The sequence below is a fragment of the Poecilia reticulata genome, linkage group LG18, assembly GCF_000633615.1.
Source record: "Poecilia reticulata strain Guanapo linkage group LG18, Guppy_female_1.0+MT, whole genome shotgun sequence".
Taxonomy (NCBI): Eukaryota; Metazoa; Chordata; class Actinopteri; order Cyprinodontiformes; family Poeciliidae; genus Poecilia; species Poecilia reticulata.
In genome coordinates this window covers 3,912,793-3,930,561 of record NC_024348.1, presented here as the reverse complement: position 1 = coordinate 3,930,561, position 17,769 = coordinate 3,912,793, and the positions used below count along the sequence as shown (strand labels likewise).

At 39.0% G+C, this 17,769-nt stretch overlaps 2 protein-coding genes across 6 annotated transcripts in view; both read left to right on the top strand.

Moving 5' to 3' along the window:
• Positions 1-4,195, top strand: part of ehbp1l1a (EH domain binding protein 1-like 1a) — a 30,221-nt gene extending 26,026 nt beyond the window's left edge. For all 4 annotated transcript variants that reach the window (XM_008435077.2, XM_017310566.1, XM_017310565.1 and 1 more), the window contains 8 exons: positions 49-570; positions 664-700; positions 792-835; positions 965-1,076; positions 2,423-2,522; positions 2,609-2,682; positions 2,794-2,908; positions 3,212-4,195. In XM_008435077.2, the coding sequence (XP_008433299.1) occupies positions 49-570; positions 664-700; positions 792-835; positions 965-1,076; positions 2,423-2,522; positions 2,609-2,682; positions 2,794-2,908; positions 3,212-3,305 (1,098 nt within the window). In that variant the 3' untranslated portion in view covers positions 3,306-4,195. The remainder of the gene's footprint in view (positions 1-48; positions 571-663; positions 701-791; positions 836-964; positions 1,077-2,422; positions 2,523-2,608; positions 2,683-2,793; positions 2,909-3,211) is intronic.
• Positions 4,196-7,198: 3,003 nt separating this feature from the next.
• The window catches only part of LOC103480120 (tyrosine-protein kinase receptor UFO), a 16,612-nt gene continuing 6,041 nt past the window's right edge, over positions 7,199-17,769 (top strand). Inside the window, exons 1-8 of one of the 2 annotated variants that reach the window (XM_008434950.2) lie at positions 7,199-7,389; positions 9,319-9,377; positions 10,456-11,074; positions 13,886-14,041; positions 15,321-15,653; positions 16,364-16,604; positions 16,988-17,085; positions 17,527-17,640. In XM_008434950.2, the coding sequence (XP_008433172.1) occupies positions 7,305-7,389; positions 9,319-9,377; positions 10,456-11,074; positions 13,886-14,041; positions 15,321-15,653; positions 16,364-16,604; positions 16,988-17,085; positions 17,527-17,640 (1,705 nt within the window). In that variant the 5' untranslated portion in view covers positions 7,199-7,304. Of the gene's footprint in view, positions 7,390-9,315; positions 9,378-10,455; positions 11,075-13,885; positions 14,042-15,320; positions 15,654-16,363; positions 16,605-16,987; positions 17,086-17,526; positions 17,641-17,769 lie in introns of both variants that reach the window. The other variant, XM_008434949.2, reaches the window with a different exon arrangement.

The window sequence follows — 17,769 nt, the reverse complement described above, 5'->3', positions numbered from 1 at the left end:
AATAAAAGTTATTATAATAATCCAACTGTCTTCTGTCACACATTTCAGGCTTTTGATGGTTTTGCTGAACTTGGGATTTCCAGACTGATCGAGCCTTCAGATATGGTCATGCTCGCGGTTCCTGACCGCCTTATTGTCATGACCTACCTCAACCAAATACGAACCCACTTCACCGGCCAGGAGCTCAGTGTGCTTCACGTAGATAAAAACAGCAGTGAGTCTAGTTATGCGGTATCAGGGAAGCAGGATGCCCAGGAGGACCCAGAGGCAACTGTTCGCTACTGCGCCCAGAAACTCCAGGAGAAAGGTCTGAGTCTTGAGTTTATTGGGAGTGGAAGCCCTGCAGAAGGTGAAACCAAAAGCAGCGATGAGATGGCTGCTCCTCCTCGGTCCAAACGGCTGCAGAATGCTGGAGCAGGAGGAACTTTTAGCTCTCAGTCTCCTGTGGCACCACCACGGTCTCATAATCTACCCAAGTCAGGCTTCTCCCGAGTGAAAGATGCTGATCTGCTCAAGAAGCGCAGATCACAGAAGAAGAGTGGCTCAATTGATGATGGAGATATATTAGTGGTACGATGCTTTTTGTGGTATTTTTGTTCATGTTTAACCTCCTTCTTATTTACCGATGACTAAAATACAAGGATCTTGTTTCTGTTTCTCTAGGCTGCAACAGAGCAAGACAAAAAGAACTCAGAGACTGGTAGATGTTTTTTTAGGTCTATTCTCCTTTTTGTGGTCCTCATGTACCTTTTAAATGATCATATTTATTTATTTGTTTTTACTTTCTGCAGAAAGAACAGAGTTTGTAGTTGAAGAAGAGAGACCAGAAGGTCAGGTGAGTTGGTTTGATGGAACTGACAAATGACTTTACTAGTGATAACTCCTAAAGGAGACATTTACTCTTTCTGTTTCGCAACTGTGCATATTTAGAATCATATTAATATATTTTTGTTAATATATCTAGGACACAAGCCAGTATGTGTTGCATCAGATGGAAGCGCTAGAAGCCGAACAAAACCACATTGACAACAGAGCAGGCGTGGTGGAGCAGAAACTCAGGCAGTTAATGGAAACAGGTAAAGTACTGTATGCCTTGATGGTCAACACATTTAAAGCTAAATGTTAAGTCTAACATTTAGATTTTATGGAACTGACATAAAATCTAAATGATTGGACAGAAAGTCCAAACTGTTTGGACTGATGTCCAATGAGTGTGTAGTTTTGTTTTTAACAGATTGGATTGAAATTGTTACAGTCCTGCTTACTTATGAGTAAGCAGGATTGAAACCTGCTTACTCATAAGTTAAAACCCTAGAGATGACAGAGGGTTCACTTACTTTTTTACCATGACTGATATAGTAAATTGCAATTAAAAGTAAATAATTCACTCTTATAAAGGTCCTTAGAATCATATCTTTATCCTGCAGATAAAGTAACTTTTTCTTATTCATTCAGGGAAAAAACACATGAGAACATCACATATTGTCATGTGACGTTCAGTCATGTTGATTTTGGGGACGACCTCAAGAAATATCATATTTAACTGCCTGGTCAACTCCATGGCTACAGACCTGAACAGAGGAGAAAACATTCTCCACTGACTTAATGTTGTCAGTTGACACTATAAATAAAGATGGAAGGACTGTGATGTTATGCTCTGATGCCTTATTACAGACCATAAAACTAATTAACTATTAAACTTAAAATCATACCTAATCAGTTCTCAGTTTACAGAGGCCAACGTTTCTTCTTTGATAGTTGGTTGTAGCTCAGTTGGACCAAAGATGAGCTTCAGTTTATAAATGTCCAATAGGTCACAAAGTCTTCACTTTGTCACTAGATTCTTCTGCCACATTGGTATTGATCCCTGAACTGTTGGTTTCAAGTGAAAATGAGCAGATCTGCTCACTACTTATCAAAACAAGCCACCTTGTTGCTGCTCCTGCTGGGAAAAATGGCCTCCATGTGAGAGCTCCACTCACCAGGAACATCTCCAGGACTTCTGGGAAAACATTTTGTGGTCAGATGAGATAAAACTGTAACTTTCTGAGACATGTCTGAACTGTTACATCTGATGTAAAAATAAACAGCATTTCTAAATAAATAAAAGGGGAGGGGTCATCATACTGACAATGAAACATAGTGGTGGGAGTTTGTTGGTCTGGGGCATTGCTGCTTCAGAAACTGGACATCTTCAGGGAATTGATGGGATCCTGAAGGAGATTCTACTGGATTATTGGGTGTGAAAACGAACTGAGTGCTCAGTCCTTCTGATTACCTCCAGTCTGACTTGCAGGTACGTTATGATGGACAGTCTGGGATTTACTGTCTTTCCGATGTATGGCACATGAAGAGGCAGGGCATCATAACACTTTCAAAGTGTATTATAACAGTAGCTGCTGGTAATGTTTTGTTTCTGCAGGCAGTGACAAGGTGGAGGAGGAGAGGCTGATCCAGGAGTGGTTCACTCTGGTTAACAAGAAGAACGCTTTAATCCGAAGGCAGGACCATGTGCAGCTGCTGTGAGTCGGGCGCCATGATGCTGCATTCCCCTGGCAGAGCAACATGGCCGAGTTCTGTCATGTAAAACATGTTTCATTATCAACAGGCTGGAGGAACAAGACCTGGAAAGGAGGTTTGAGCTGTTAACCAAAGAGCTGAGAGACATGATGGCAATTGAAGGTACATCTATTTATCTAATGCAGAATTCATCACAACCTCATGTCTTTAGGGCTGGGCGTCTTCTGCTCTATTTTCTTCATCAACTACCTGCTTTTATTTTGAAAATAATAGAGAGCCAGAAGACCCAGGCCCACAACCACAGAGAGCAGCTCCTGCTGCAGGATCTGGTGTCTCTGGTCAACCAGAGGGATGAGCTGGTTCACAATATTGATGCCAAAGAAAGAGGGTAAGACAAACCCACCTCGCTGTTCTACCACGACCTGGAACCAAACACCTTGGAGCTTTTCTCAGGAAGAGATTGTAACAATGGGATTTATTCTAGACAAAGTGCACACCTTCTCAAGAATATTCTGAAAACAAACTTATCCCAGTTCCTTAGAAGGCCTGAGCTCAGTCCTGTTAACAACATATGGATTAAGCTTCAAAGCCAGCTCTGTGCCAAAACAAAACAAAAAAACCCCAACAGTTTAAACAAACCAGAAAGAGGTGTTTAGGCCAGGATGTGATTTATCTCTGTTCTTGTTTTCAGAGCTGAGGAAGAGGATGAGCGTCTGAACCGTGGCCTTGAGCAGCGAAGAAGGAAGTATGCCAAGGAGCAGAAAGAAAAGTGTCTCATTCAGTGAGGAAAGCAAAAGAGGAAAGTTCAGGACAAAATCAAGAATGAGGAAGTTAAGTCATCCAGATTGCTATTTTAGGTCAGAAAACTGATCCAATCTTGTTGTTAACACAAGAAAGCACTGAAACTGTGAACTTACTGTGCAGGTTCTGCTGACACTAAGAAAGTCCAGAACAGCAGTTTCGTTCTGAGGCAAAAACAAGCTACAGTATGTTGGAAGTATGTTGGATCTCTAGATAAACTGATAGTTTTAAAACATACTGTTTATTATTTATCTTATTGAACAAAAAAAACAGGTGATCTGGAACTAGTGCTCAATTTCCCAAAGTCATTTCATCTGAAGGGAATTGTGCTATTTGAGATGAAATTTTAGATAAAATGTATTTGGAATATCAGGAATGTAAGGGTGTGACCAGAACAGCACATGGACATCAGGGACAGCTGCAGGGTCACAGATGTTTAGGTGACACTGCTCACTTATATTTTAAAGCCATTTCTTTTTATTTTTTTCACTGCTGAAGTTACTGAAGTGAAACGTAGTACCAATGTTTGATTTACTACTAAATAGAAATGTAAAAGCCATAAAAAAATGTCTCCAAAGTCTTGAGCACATTATTTACTTTGGCAGAAACAGAATTGCCACTTGTATTGTTTTAAAGTGTGGAAAACAGTTGCTTGCCTTTGCTCTGAAAAATGTTACTCTGTTTGTGTTGTAGGTTAAGGAAATATGAACCATTTCTGAAACCAGACGCTTTTAATACTTTTAAAAGTATTGTATTTGCAGTTTTTATGACCTGTGACTAGCTCCAGTTTGTTTAAAGGATTGCTCCTGGAGGTTTGTTTTTAAGAATTTAATGTGAAATTTGCACTATTGGAAATACAAAAGAGCTGAATGCATCACTTGTGTGTTTGTGTTTGTGTTTGTGTTTGTGTTTGTGTTTGTGCGTGTGCGTGTGCGCGTGTGCGTGTGCGTGTGTGTGCGTGTGTGTGTGTGTTAAGCTGTACTCACTGTTCCAACACATTTGAACTCCAGCTGATTCCAGCTCAGCTCCATCTGAAATGACTGCTTGTTGCCCCACTTTCAGTATTCGTTTCACTGATCCAGCCAGGATTCAGCCAGTGGGTGTGACTGATTCAGCTGTCAGTGAACTTCCTCACAAAACGTTGTGCAAACAGAAGGACTAAGTTGGATTGGAGGTAGGGTGTCAGGATTCTGCTGCCAGTCTTCTTGCAATCAAACAGCTTTCCTCCCATGTTAGAAACCTTCCTACAGTTCTGAACTGGAGGAAGTGATTCTAGGATGAATCAAATAAATAATCATCAAGCCCACAGATATGGATCAGTTCAAGTCTCCAACCTCAACTGTTTCAAAATTAGCAGCTCTCTTCCATAAACCCAGAACGACCCGTTTTCTTATGGTTTACCTGAAACGGCGAGGTTTCTCACACCCCTTCTCTGCCTAGATGAAAGGTCATGACTTACATTTTATTTTAAAAAATGTCCATCAATCATCATTTGTTGCCTCAGATCATGACAGAACACTGAGGGCCAAAATTTGAACGTTTATCATCAGTAGGAAGGACTCACCTGACTGCTTCATTACAAAAAAATCCACCTAACTCTGCTGCCACACACACATGTTAATGTTCCTCTACAGGATGAATGATGGCTTCCAGTGCTGTGATCTGCTGCTGCTGGTGAAGAGGTTCGGTTTCAGCAGCATTATGACGTCAGCTGACTATAAGAACATGCTGAATGACCAGGTTATGGACTTTTTTCTTCCCTGATGACTCATGGATATTCCAACATGAAACTGTCAGCATTCATCAGGCTCAGGTTGTGAAAGCCCAGTGCAGACTGCATGAGGCATCATGGATTAGTCAGCGGAGCCTGGACATCAACCCCACTGAGAACCTTTAGGATGTGCTGGAGAAGGATCTCGACAGCGGTCAGACTCTACCATCTCCAATACAAGATCCTGGCAAAAAATGAATGCAGCACTGGGTGGAAATAAATCTGGTGACGTTGCAGAACCTTATCGAAACAATGCCACAGTGCAAAAACACAAAATCTTTTACTTTTGGTTTAGTATCTGGTGAAAATATCTTTGTATACTTGAAATAGGACTAAACTAACTTACAATTAACTTTTCAGCCAGATAAAGGATTTTGTTTTAAGTCAGTAATAGCTTAATATTGATGAAACAGTACTAGTTTTACTAGCAGATTGTTTTTCACTTATAACATGAGGAAAATGTCTAAAGTGACTAATAGTTTTTACTTTTTTAGTTTTGTCTAATTTCAAGTGTATTGAGATATTTGCACTAGAAACTAGACAAAAATACATGCTAAGAGTTTGTGTGTTTGCAGTGTGTGTGTCGTGATAAAAGCTGAAGTGGATCCAACAGATTTTGCAGGGTGTTGCCTTATTGTTGGTGGAACATTTTTTATGTCAGTGCACACTTAAAGAGCACACTGTTCAGAGTGCTTTTCAGCTTGTCATAATCTTTGCTCAAATAGGGATATTTGGAGAAATCACAACTCAGACTTAAGAAACTGGTAGAAATGGAAACCATAAGGAGGAAGTACACTAATATGGCATTCCATGTCATATTGACATATGACACCGAGATCATCGCTGTCTTTTTCCCAGCTGAGCAACACTGCAGGAGCCGCAACACATCACCACTAGCAGTGGTTTTGTTACTCTTGGTTATTCTTTTATTCCCTTCATGGAAACAAGAAGCAACATGTTTACCATCAAAAGTAGGTGTGTGGGGTTTTTATGTTTTTGCAACTCTTCCAAATGAATAAGTCCAATCAGACAGATGCCACTTGTAAAACACACGTGTTTCTTACTAAAAAAAAAAAAAACAAATCTTAACACACCTGGGTGCCAAGTTGATTTTTTTATATAACTAGCACCCCTTTTCATATTAAAATAAATTGCAGTGGCTTTTACTATTTATAAGTATACAACAGAAAGAGGAAATGAAAATGCAAGTTGCCAAACTCTGGAAGGCAAGATAAGAGTTCTTGGAGCTCAGAGAGGAATTCACAAGAAATTAAGAAGAAAATTCCTCTTAGAGCAACAATGAAGAAACTTAATACCAAAAAACACCCTTGTCCCTAGTGGGGTCAGGAGAGGTGCTGGTGCCTATGTCCAGTGAACAAGAGGCGGGGTCACCCTGGACCAGTCGCAGGGCAACACAGAGACAGACAGGACAAACAACCACACACACACACACACACACCTAGGGAGAATTTAAAGAGACCAATTAACCTAACAGTCATGTTTCTGAACTGTGGGAGGAAGCCAGAGTACCTGGAGAGAATCCACCATCCACAGGGAGAACATGCAAACTCCATGCAGAAAGACCCCGGGTTGGGAATCGAACCCAGAACCTTCTTGCTGCAAGGCAACAGCTCTACCAACTTCGCCCCCTTCATATTTATAAAATTACAATAATAAACCTTTACTGTGTGTAAAAAAAACTTATGACAGTTGCTTTTTGGTAAAAAAGAAAAGGAATATTGTTGATCGTCTTTTTGTGTTTTTTGTAACAAAAAATGCATGATAAAAAATGTATTATCTTGAGTTGAATTGATAAATCAGATTGTTTCATCATACAAAATAGATTTTGGATTTCAAATTCAAGTCAGCTGCTTTATTTTCTGTGTTTAGAATTGTCTTTGATTTATAATAACTGGAAAACAGATAAATTCTAGTCTGCATCACATCTTTTTATTACTTCTTATTTTGATAATAAAATGTGCTGTTTCATCTTTATTGAAATGAAAAAAAAAAACGTTTTATGGTCTGATTTAATTCAAGTCAGTTCAGCATCAGAACACTGATGTGGGTGTATACTTTCAAAGAGGAAGGCTGATTTGGGGAAAGAAATGTCTGAGTCATCTTGTGTTAGATGTAAACCCAGACGTCCATCAGAACTGCAGCCTGACCGGCAGAAACGGGATTGAAGGATTCAGACTGTTCACAGGACAATATGGAGTCTGCTGGACCTGTTTCTGTCCTGTTGTGGATGCTAATATGGACCACGGACTGCGACACACAGCCTTTGGCAGAGGAAGGTGCGTAATTCATGATTTGAGATATTTAAGTGGAGAAAATGGATTGCTGGCAGGTAAAAACACAAAAGTACAATATGTGATTATAATTCCCTGGAAACTGAAAAAATGCAGCTGTGATAATGAAAATTATTGCAATTGCAGAAACTCTTTATTAGCACTTTTGAGAATTAACATTTCATTAACTAAGTTCTATTAACTAATGCTGTTCATGTGTGAAAACCTTCCATTTAGTGGCTGAATGTATAAAAGGCAGAGAAATGTTGCTTCTAGAAAATCCACAGGTTGGCAACTCCAACATCCGAGACGAATGAAGTCCAGAATGAGAGGAGCAAAGCATGATTCACATATAGGCCTGTTGATAACACTGGTCAACAGTCAAAAACTTGTCTGTTTTTCATCTGTTTTAGGGTCATGTTGATGAGCTGAATCCTAAAATCACATTGGTTTTGCTCAGTCAGGTCAACTTTCTGATCTATGGAGCAACATGAGCATCAAAATGCAGGACTTGTTCTCACATCTGGAGAATCTGATCAATGAGTGATGAGCAGGAGGAGAGATTCCATCAGGACAGGGAGAGACGGAGAATTTTACACAATGAAGACGTGATGTTCAGGTCACATGTACTTAACATTATCAGTGTTTATTATTCAATTTACAAAAATACATGTTTGTAACATTTAAGTTATACACTCTGTTAGAAAGCAATTTCTCCTAAAATGGAAACCTGAGAAATATTAACAGAAATGAATTGATAATGTTACAACAATGTCATCAATTTAGTCAGAAGGTTGGATTTCTCTAAATCAAAAGACCTGACCTGATTGAGAAAAATGGATGACATTTTTGGATTCAGCAGAAACTCCGAATTCAGTTGAAAAAACTAAGACAACTTCCAAAAAATTATTTTTTTGTAACCTAGTGTAATTAAACCTGAAAAATATTAAACTAATATTTATAAATATTATATTTATAAATAGGGCAGCCTGAACCAGAGCCAAGCAGCTGAAATACTTAATGTTTTCTAGATGTTTGCAGCCAACAAAAGCACATTTTCACAAATATAGGAATATTCTTTTTCATAATTCTTCCCAAAGATTGCAAATTATGTGCTTTTTATGTCATGTTCTATTCATCCAGAAGGTGTGCAAAACTTAATTAACTCTGATTTACATCAAAACAAAAATAAAGACCTGGTATTTCATTAAAAAATTGAAACATATTTCCTATAGGGGAGGTAAAAAAAAGTATTTTGTTTTGAAAAGCTGTGTAGTTTTTTATGGCAAAAAGCAAATTTTGTTCAGAAATGGCTTTTAAATTTGCAGTGGTTGCTGAGTCCTGGGCTGAACTGCCACAAGTCAGGAAATTCAACTTTCACTAACAGCTTTAAGTTGGCTGAGTGAAGATGTTAAGAAACAAACACAACACTGTTAGTTTAAAATCATTTTGTTGTAGTTTTTAAGTGATTTTGGGTTTGAAAAAAAAAATCATATCAATAAGATGCAGACTTATCTTCAAAACCATCTAAACCAACTTTAATTACTTCCAACTCTTGCTAATTGCAAGTGACAGAAAATTCTTATTCTAACCAAGTCAATCAATCAATCAATCAATCAATCAATCAATCAATCAATCAATCAATCAATCAATCAATCAATCAATCAATCAATCAATCAATCAATCAATCAATAATATTCAGTACTTTCTAACGCAATAAACAGTTTTTTGGGAATTGATGCTGGAAATTCATATTTTCTCCACCTGTTTGAGAGTCATGAGTGGAAAGGAATCCACTGATCCACAGAATGCATGTCAACATCTGGAGCCCTGAAACCACAAACTGTTCTGACTCTGTTATTGGTCTGTCGATTCAAATGAGACATAAATGTAACTAAACCAAGTGATGGTGGGACGTTCTCCTCTCTGCAGTAGAACTTTTCAACTCTGGTAAAGAGACCAGGCTGGGATGGAAGTCAGAACCGATCAGACAGGTGAGTGAATCTTCTACTTACAGTTCCATATAATCTTTGTGGAGGTGAATTTGTTCACTCTGTCTCAGAGCACTGAGCTTTCTGAGTGAAGCTGGGCTACTCTCCATTTACATCCATGACCAGGTTCTGGGTACTCTCCCTCTCCCATACGGTCCACATCCACACCGGGTTGATTCTAAGTTTACCCCAGGCTGGTCTTCATTCATGTTTGTCTTTTCTGTCTTTGTCTGCTGGGTATTATACTCTCTGAAGAGGACAGAGTGGAGAAGTGATGTCACCATTGATCTAATTCAGAACTTCATGGCCAGTCTGTACAGTCAGCCCTAAAACGTTCAGTCATACTGAACCAGGCTCTGCTTCTGCTGGGGGTTTCTTCCTGTTAAGGTGGTGGGGGGGAGGGTTTCCATTCCGCTGTCACTGCATGCATGTTCAGTGTGAGGAATTGCTGTGAGTCAGTGACTTGATGCAATTTGCTAGGTTTCCTTTTAAATCAACTTAAGTAACAAGTTGAACATCACTGCATTGTTTGAGAAACAGAATCAGACTGACTTTGTTATGAAAGAACTGGTGTTGAGAATTAGTGCTACGTGAATAAACTGAACTGAATTTCATTTAATTCAAAGGGCGGTCAGAGGAAATGCAGTGAAAACAAACTACAATCAGTTAAACATGGTGTTGGCAGCATCATGTTGTGGAGGTGATGGGCAGGGAAATGGACAGAGGAGAAACAGACTCTGAACATGCAGCCAGAGCTGCAATGGACCACACAAAGCAGTCATGAGTTAAAATGGTCCAGTCAAAGCCCATATCTTTAAAACTCATTCACAATGTGTACTAATACTTGAAGATTCACATTCACTGACATTTTGCAGAGAATTGGCAACAAGACATGGAACTGGTTCTGACAGCCCTCTACACGTTTACATCCCTGATACAGGAGTTCAGTTCTCACCTGTATAAATCTATTAAGTCAAATCCCAACATAATGCCATGTAATGTTTCTGTTTGCATTAATATTAGTTACTGAAACATGGAGGACCATGGCTGACTTTTTTATGCCTTTTTCTTTAAATTACAGTGGAGTGAAATCCCTCTACGGTTTGGTTCTGGAGGTTCTGAGCCCGTTCTCCAGGCCTGTACAAACTCCGGACGGAGATCAATCTTAAGCAGGTGGATGGAGCGCAGAGATGCCCACCATTTACTGATAGATATTTCAGTTGCTCAGGAGGAAGAGTCCTCCGGTGAGCTCAGTCCGCTGAAAGTTCATCTTTTTGACACAGACAATGCCGTTTCCAAATTCCCAAACGGTCCGAGTGTCCTGGACCTTGAGAATTCCAAACTGTTCTCTAGTTCTAATGTTCTGGACTCCATATCCGATTACCTGAACCGCAGCGTGTCCCTGAGCCTGGGTCCGGTCTCACGCAGAGGCTTCCAGCTCGGCTTCTCCTACACAGGAGAGTGTGTGTTCATCGCTTCCATCAGAGTGTTTTACAAAGCATGCCCTGACGTCGTCTCCAACCTGACGTCGTTCCTGAGGACGGGGGCCGGCTCAGAGCCGGTGTGGGGTCGCTGTGTGGCGGGCGCTGTGGAGTCGGACCCTCCGGTCAGAGAGTGCGGCCTGGACGGAGTGTGGAGCTCACAGCAAGGCGGCTGCTCCTGTGGGCCAGGCCTGGAGGAGAGAGGTCACACATGTGAAGGTAGGAAACACTTTTGTACGGCTGATACAAGGAGAGTTATGACCTGCATTCTTGTTCAAAATATTCTCAGGTCACACATTATAATAATATCTTCACTATTTAAAATAAAAACCTTCCGAATAAAATCTAGCAGTGAGGAAAATGAACTGAGCTGCTTTGATCCTGTTCTTTATTTATGCACAAAGAAAGAAATTAGAATTGTGACTGATTTGATGATATTTGGAACTATAACCACTTGTAACAGCCTGCATTTTTTTTTTTTTATTTCTCTACTTTATTTTTCTACAGAGATGATGTCAGGGAGACACAGATCTCATTGTACACTCTAAAAAGTGTTTTTTGGGCTTAAGTTCATCTTATGGACTTATTTACATTAATTTAACTTAATTATTTTTGCTTTTGCTATGCCAACTTACTTTTGTGTTCATTTAACTCAAAACTTACACTAAATAGTTGAATCAACTTAATTGAATTGCTTCCATAAGTAACAAGCAATTCAATTAAGTTTACCCAACTTAATTTATTAAGTTTATCCAACTTAATTTAAGTTTAACCAATTCATCCATCCATCCATCCATTTTCTTGCACCCTTTTTCCCTCAGTGGGGTCGGGAGGGGTTTAACCAATTCAATATATTCTAATCATCCAACTCAATTTGTTAATTTTATTTAACAAATTTATTAAGTATGTTTAAGATAAAAGATTTAAGTCACTCTTACTCAAATTATTTATTTTCTTCTAATAAACATTTAAAATGTCTTTGTCTTAATTCTACAGAAAGGCAACTCAAACTTTTAAGTAGTTCCAAACTAAATATTTTGGAAAACTCTTTTTACAGTGTCCTCTAAATATTCTCTAATTTAAAAGTTACAAATCTTTTCCTTAAAGGACCTTTTTGCTTTGACTTTACTTGAAATAATTAAGTTCAATTTTGTATCCCACGTCTGACCATGACTCAAGCTTACTAGGGACAGATTCCCCACTAAGTCACTGTGGCTCTGTGGATAGAGTAGTTGTCTTGTGATCGGAAGGTTGTAGGCTCAATTCCAGCTTCCTCCTGCCGATGTGGATATTGGTGTGTGAATGTGACTCTAATGTGAAGTCGCTGCCTTAAATCTGATATTTTAAACATACTAAATTTGTTTAAAAAATTAACAAATTGAGTTGGATGATTAGAATATATTGAATTGGTTAAACTTAATAAATTAAGTTGGATAAACTTAATTGAATTGCTTGTTACCCATAGAAGCAATTCAATTAAGTTGGTTCAACTTTTTCTGTGCTATAGCACAGAACTGTTTTAAACAAACTGCTGGGAGATTTTAAACCTTGTTAAGACAGTCAGCTTTGAAAATAAACTCTGTTTGAAGTTTGTGTTAGTTTCAGCCTACAGGAAAAACCAAGAAAAATTCTCACTGCAAGTAAGATAATAACTGCCAGAAGCCCACTTCAACAAAACTGAATGACATGATCAGTCGTTCAGTTCTGACGTTTTTCCTTCTTCCTAATGAGTTTTGTCTCTGTTAGCTACTTGAAAGTGAACCCTGGTCTCATGATGTAGAGACTGAAACATGCTGCAGTTTTTAAAATTAGACAAAAAATGATTTTTCAGGGCAGACATATTTCTTGGATCAGATTCCTTCTGCTCCAGATAAATGAAGGGATTAATTCTGAATCATAGCAAAGTAATGTCGTTATGCTTTCAGCATTTCATTCAGAACAAATTATTGGAACAATTCGGGTTTTTTAAAAAACACCCAAAGTTGGTGTGTTGACTATATTCTCATGTGATTACTTCCTGGTGAACTATTTATTCTTGGTGGCTTTGGAAAAGTCAACTCATGACTTTCACGTCCTCATTTTCTCTGTTGTCTTCCTTCTCATTCTGAAGAAGGACTTCGTGTTGGAAATGTGGCTTTATGTTTTCTCACAGTTTTGCATTTCTAAAAAAAAAAAAAAAAGAAAAAAAATCAAGTTTTCACATTTCTTGTTTTCCTCTGTTAAGCAACAGCATTTCGGTTCACTAAAGTGAAAAAGTGAAAAAATGACCTTGTATCTTAAAGCTTCTTCAAGGCGCTGTGCTAAAGAGCCAACAAATAAATTACAAGATGGTTAAAAACTAACTCATAACAAGACAAGAAAATCTATGGATAATAATAATAGCAATAATGGCAACTGTACATTTTTTTTGTTTGTTTTTTACTAATATAAGTTTTAACTTGTTGGTCTTGACATTAGGTCCAGATTTATTTCAGATTTATTTGAAATCCAAAATGTGAAAATACAAAGTTTGACTTTATTACTTTATACAAGTAGTTTTGTCTTTCTTTCATGGCGCCCAATACAGTCTTTCAGAATTTATTGTAGCTTAATTTATTACCCAAATAAATTATGAAACAGGAAACACACAGACTTGGAACAAGGAACCTGAGAACCAGAGCGAGCACAATGGAGGAATTTGGCAGAAAACAGAGAAAAACAGAGAATTTAAAACTGTGGCGGTGTGACTGAAACATGGTCATCATGCCGTTATTACAATCATAGGTTCATTTTGAAGGTAGTTGTTTGAGATAACGCCCCCTGCTGTTTTGTTGTTGTAAACCCAGACACAAGTTGTCTGATATGAATATACCAATCTTTAACACAGACAGATTTGACAAAGGGTATGTTTAAAAAGCATGGCCACAAAAAAAGTTACAATAAAATTGTGTTTTAATTTTTTAAGATGCAATTTCATAATTCAGAAAATTATGATTGCACTTTGAAAATGACACTATAAACGGTAAAAGATGATCCCTGTTTGTCCCACAGCCTGCAGGATGGGCTACTACAAACCCACCAAAGGGGGAGGACAATGCCAGCTGTGCCCACCAAACACCAGGACCCCCAGGGAGGGGTCAGAGAGCTGTGAGTGCCTGAAGGGATTCAGCCGCCTGACCTCTGACCCCCATGACCTTGGCTGCAGTAGTAAGGAATCAGTTATTTGCTGCTTGTAATCATGAGTTTTAAACATGTTTATGTGGATTCAGGTGTGACATGACAGAAAGGTGAAAGGTCACCATCCATATCGAAATGGGCACAAGTTATGATACTGAAGAACAGCAGATACAGACCCATCATTCTTATGTATTAACTTTGAGGAAGTTTGTTCATAGACGTCATTGGTTCTGATATGTCTTTATGGTTATGTATTTATGCTCATATTTCATAAAGCCACTGCTTGCTGCTTCATGTGGATTTGTCTCCATCAGACTAAGAGCTGTTCACATTTACTCAGATGGAGAGCACTGGTAAACATTAGCTTCTGGGTTAGCCACTGGCTGTTCAATAGGTTTATGTTTGGACTTTGACTGGGCCACTCTAATATGAACATACACCGTTCTGTTGTAGCTCTGGCTGCATGTACAGTCTCCAGTCTACTGTGTAGAGCCACCTGGATTCACCTCCATTCTCCAAAAACAACCAGATCTGTGTTCTGTGAACATGCACAAGTTCATCACTGCACAACCATTAGTCATCCAGTCAACAGATTCTCCTAGCTCTTCTGCATTCTGTCTGTCTGTGGATGATGGATGGGACAGTTTTCCATAAGATGTTCAAAGTTGGGATATCGTTTTATAATCTAAACCGGAATAATTTTCAGGTTCGTGTTTGTACAAAAAGCCATTTGTTGTTTCTAGTAATGTGCTGCTTTATTTACCACACAATAAAACCTGCTTCGGTTTATGGTTGTAACATGACAATGTGAAAAAGTATGAAAGGCGTAAGGTAGACAGGAATATAAGAAAAAACAACTCTGAAGTTGAACAGAGTATGATATGCTCTGGATATAAATAGGTAAGTGAAATAAAATGGTTGAAATAAGCAAATATTAAATAAGAAATGACCTGGATTGATCTGTGGTTAGAGGCTTTTACTCCCACTGTTTGAAACAGACTGTTGCTGGAGAACTGAAACTGAAGCTAGTGAAGTTATTGCTTCAATTTCTCCCACATGAATTACAGTAAACCATATTTCTGCAATATGTAAATATTTAGTGAATACTAGTGAAATGTAATGAAAAAATACAAATAATATCCATAGTCAAAATTTCATTTTTGCAACTTTTGCTTTGCACAAAGGTGCAGCGATGCTGTGCAGAAGGATGATAGAAGGTGTGTGTGTGTGTGTGTGTGTGTGTGTGTGTGTGTGTGTGTGTGTGTGTGTGTGTGTGTGTGTGTGTGTGTGTGTGTGTTTTCTTCCACAGAGCCGCCCACTGCTCCTCTGAATCTAACAGCCAATCCTGTTAACGACTCGGTGCTGGTCCTGACATGGGACAGTCCCCACGACCAGGGAGGCAGGACAGACGTAAAATACCAAGTAAAGTGTGAAAAGGCAGCAGAGATGGGCAGTTGGTGGGAGCCGTGTGGGAACCAGGTGCTTTTCCTGCCAGACTCTGATGGGCTGAACGACACGTCGGTCACCGTCCTGGGACTGAACCACCAGCATGACTACAGACTGTCAGTGCAGGCCTGGAATCACATCTCCTCTCTGCAGCCAGCATCACATTCATCCACCGCTACTGTCACCATGCACAGATGTAAGTCAGCCTGGCTGAGAGACTGCACCATCAGCCTGTGTTTGATGGGTTAGCTTCAATAAACCACATTTTAAAAATGCTTCATTATACTGCGTATCTACTACTTCTGTTGCTTAGATAAGGTAAGGTAATTTTATTTATATAGCACATTTTCAGCTACAAGGCAATTGAAAGTGCTTTACATGAACTAGAAGAAAATACAAACAAAACAATAAACCAAAGGAAAGAACAAAAGTAGAAAAAGGAAGACATGAAACTAAATGTTGGTTCTCCAAGTTTGATGCTATGTAGTAGATGGTGCTAAATGTTGATCTAAAGTATATAAACTGTTTTTGTTCTGAAAGTATTTTCTGAGCATTCTAAGTTTGTTCTAATTTCTGTTCTGGGTTGTAAGATAATTATAAGTACTTTATTTATGAGCTGCAAGGACTTTCTTTGGAAAAACTAATGGGAGTTGCTCTGCATGATAATCTAAAAAGTATAATATTGGTCTAAATAGTGAGTGCTCCACAATTCCCAAAAGTTAAAAGCTAAACCTTAACCTCACACTGTGAGTTACCAAATTCCACATTTCAGCATATTCATAGGGTTAATATCCATCCATATCCATGATCCTGCAGGCTCAGTAAATATACCCCACTCACTGGGCAGCTTTTTGGGGAGTTGCTCCCATCAGAATGCCTGACCTGCCTCCTGTTGTTCTGCTTCAGGGAGGACTGTGGTGATCACTGAGGCTCCTGCGTCAGACAGCTCAGCTGGTGGAGCCGCTCCGACTCCGACTCCGACTCCGACTCCGACTCTGACTCCGATTCCGGCTCCGGCTCTGACCCACAGGTCACCCCTGTTCCGCTCCACATGGCTCACAGTCGTCGTTTTACTCAGCACTGTGTTGCTGACAGCTGTGATCTTTGTCACCATGTACTTCTTACGCAAAAACTACACTAAGCTCAGGTAACGGTAGACTTCCAACGGACTCTTTTACTCATTTTGTATATATATATATATATATATACACACATATTATTTTGGACAATCTGATAACTACATTCTAGATAAATGTCCATATTTGGTGTTGTTTATTTAAAATAAGTGCAGTTTGAGTCCATTAAAAACATTTATCCCAATTTATTTATTGTTTAAATCAAAGTTGTATTAAATCAATGCAGTCTGTTTAATGTATCAGTATTTATGAAATAATATTTAGATGTTTAAAAAGTTGCAGCTAAGTCAATGTCTCTGTCCTCTGATCAATGAGAAGTGAGAACATTATGTTTCATGCTCTCATACAGTGCAGAACTGATACTGATTGTTCTGAACCCACTCCGTCCCTCCAGGTCAGAACCGGACCATGATTTGCAGCTCCTCCCAGGGAACGCTCACATCTCCTACCAACCTCCACCCATTACAGAGACCAGAGCTCAGCTGCCTCACAGTGAGTGTTTAGTTGTCTGAGCTCTGGGGGTCAGTCATGTTTTTAACTTAGCTTACCGAAGTGAAGTTTATTCTGACTTTCCTGAAGCTGCTTTTATCTTCATGCTTTTCTACATTTTCCCAAAGAATTGATTTGAAGGAGAACTGGGTCTCTTTGGCACTTATTTACTAACATAAATCACAGAGCTTCTCACATTTTAATCACATTCAAAACTAAAACTGAAGCAAACAAGAAAATTGTTCATCTGAGACATGATGAACAGAAAGGTGCATCAAAGAACTTTGTGATACAGTCAGTGTTCTTTCAGTGAGCTGTGCAGAGCGCAGTCCATATCTGAAAACTATCATGAGAGGAATTTCTTTATGCGATGACCAAGAGTTTGCTAAGAAATGTCTAAAGTTACATTTTTCTTTTTAAATGAGGATTTTTGTTGTGTTTCAGATCAGCAGGGGGTGGCCCAGCTGCTGGAGGGGCTTAGTGGACACTTGTGGGACAGTCTGAAGGACGTCTTGGTGGAAAGAAACCAACTGACCCTGGGCAAGGAGCTGGGCAAAGGTCAGACAAGAAAAATAGTTTCTGCATGCTGCTTACATGAACAAGACATGAACAAGACATGAACAAGATGTGAACAACACATGAACAAGATGTGAACAACACATGAACAAGATGTGAACAACACATGAA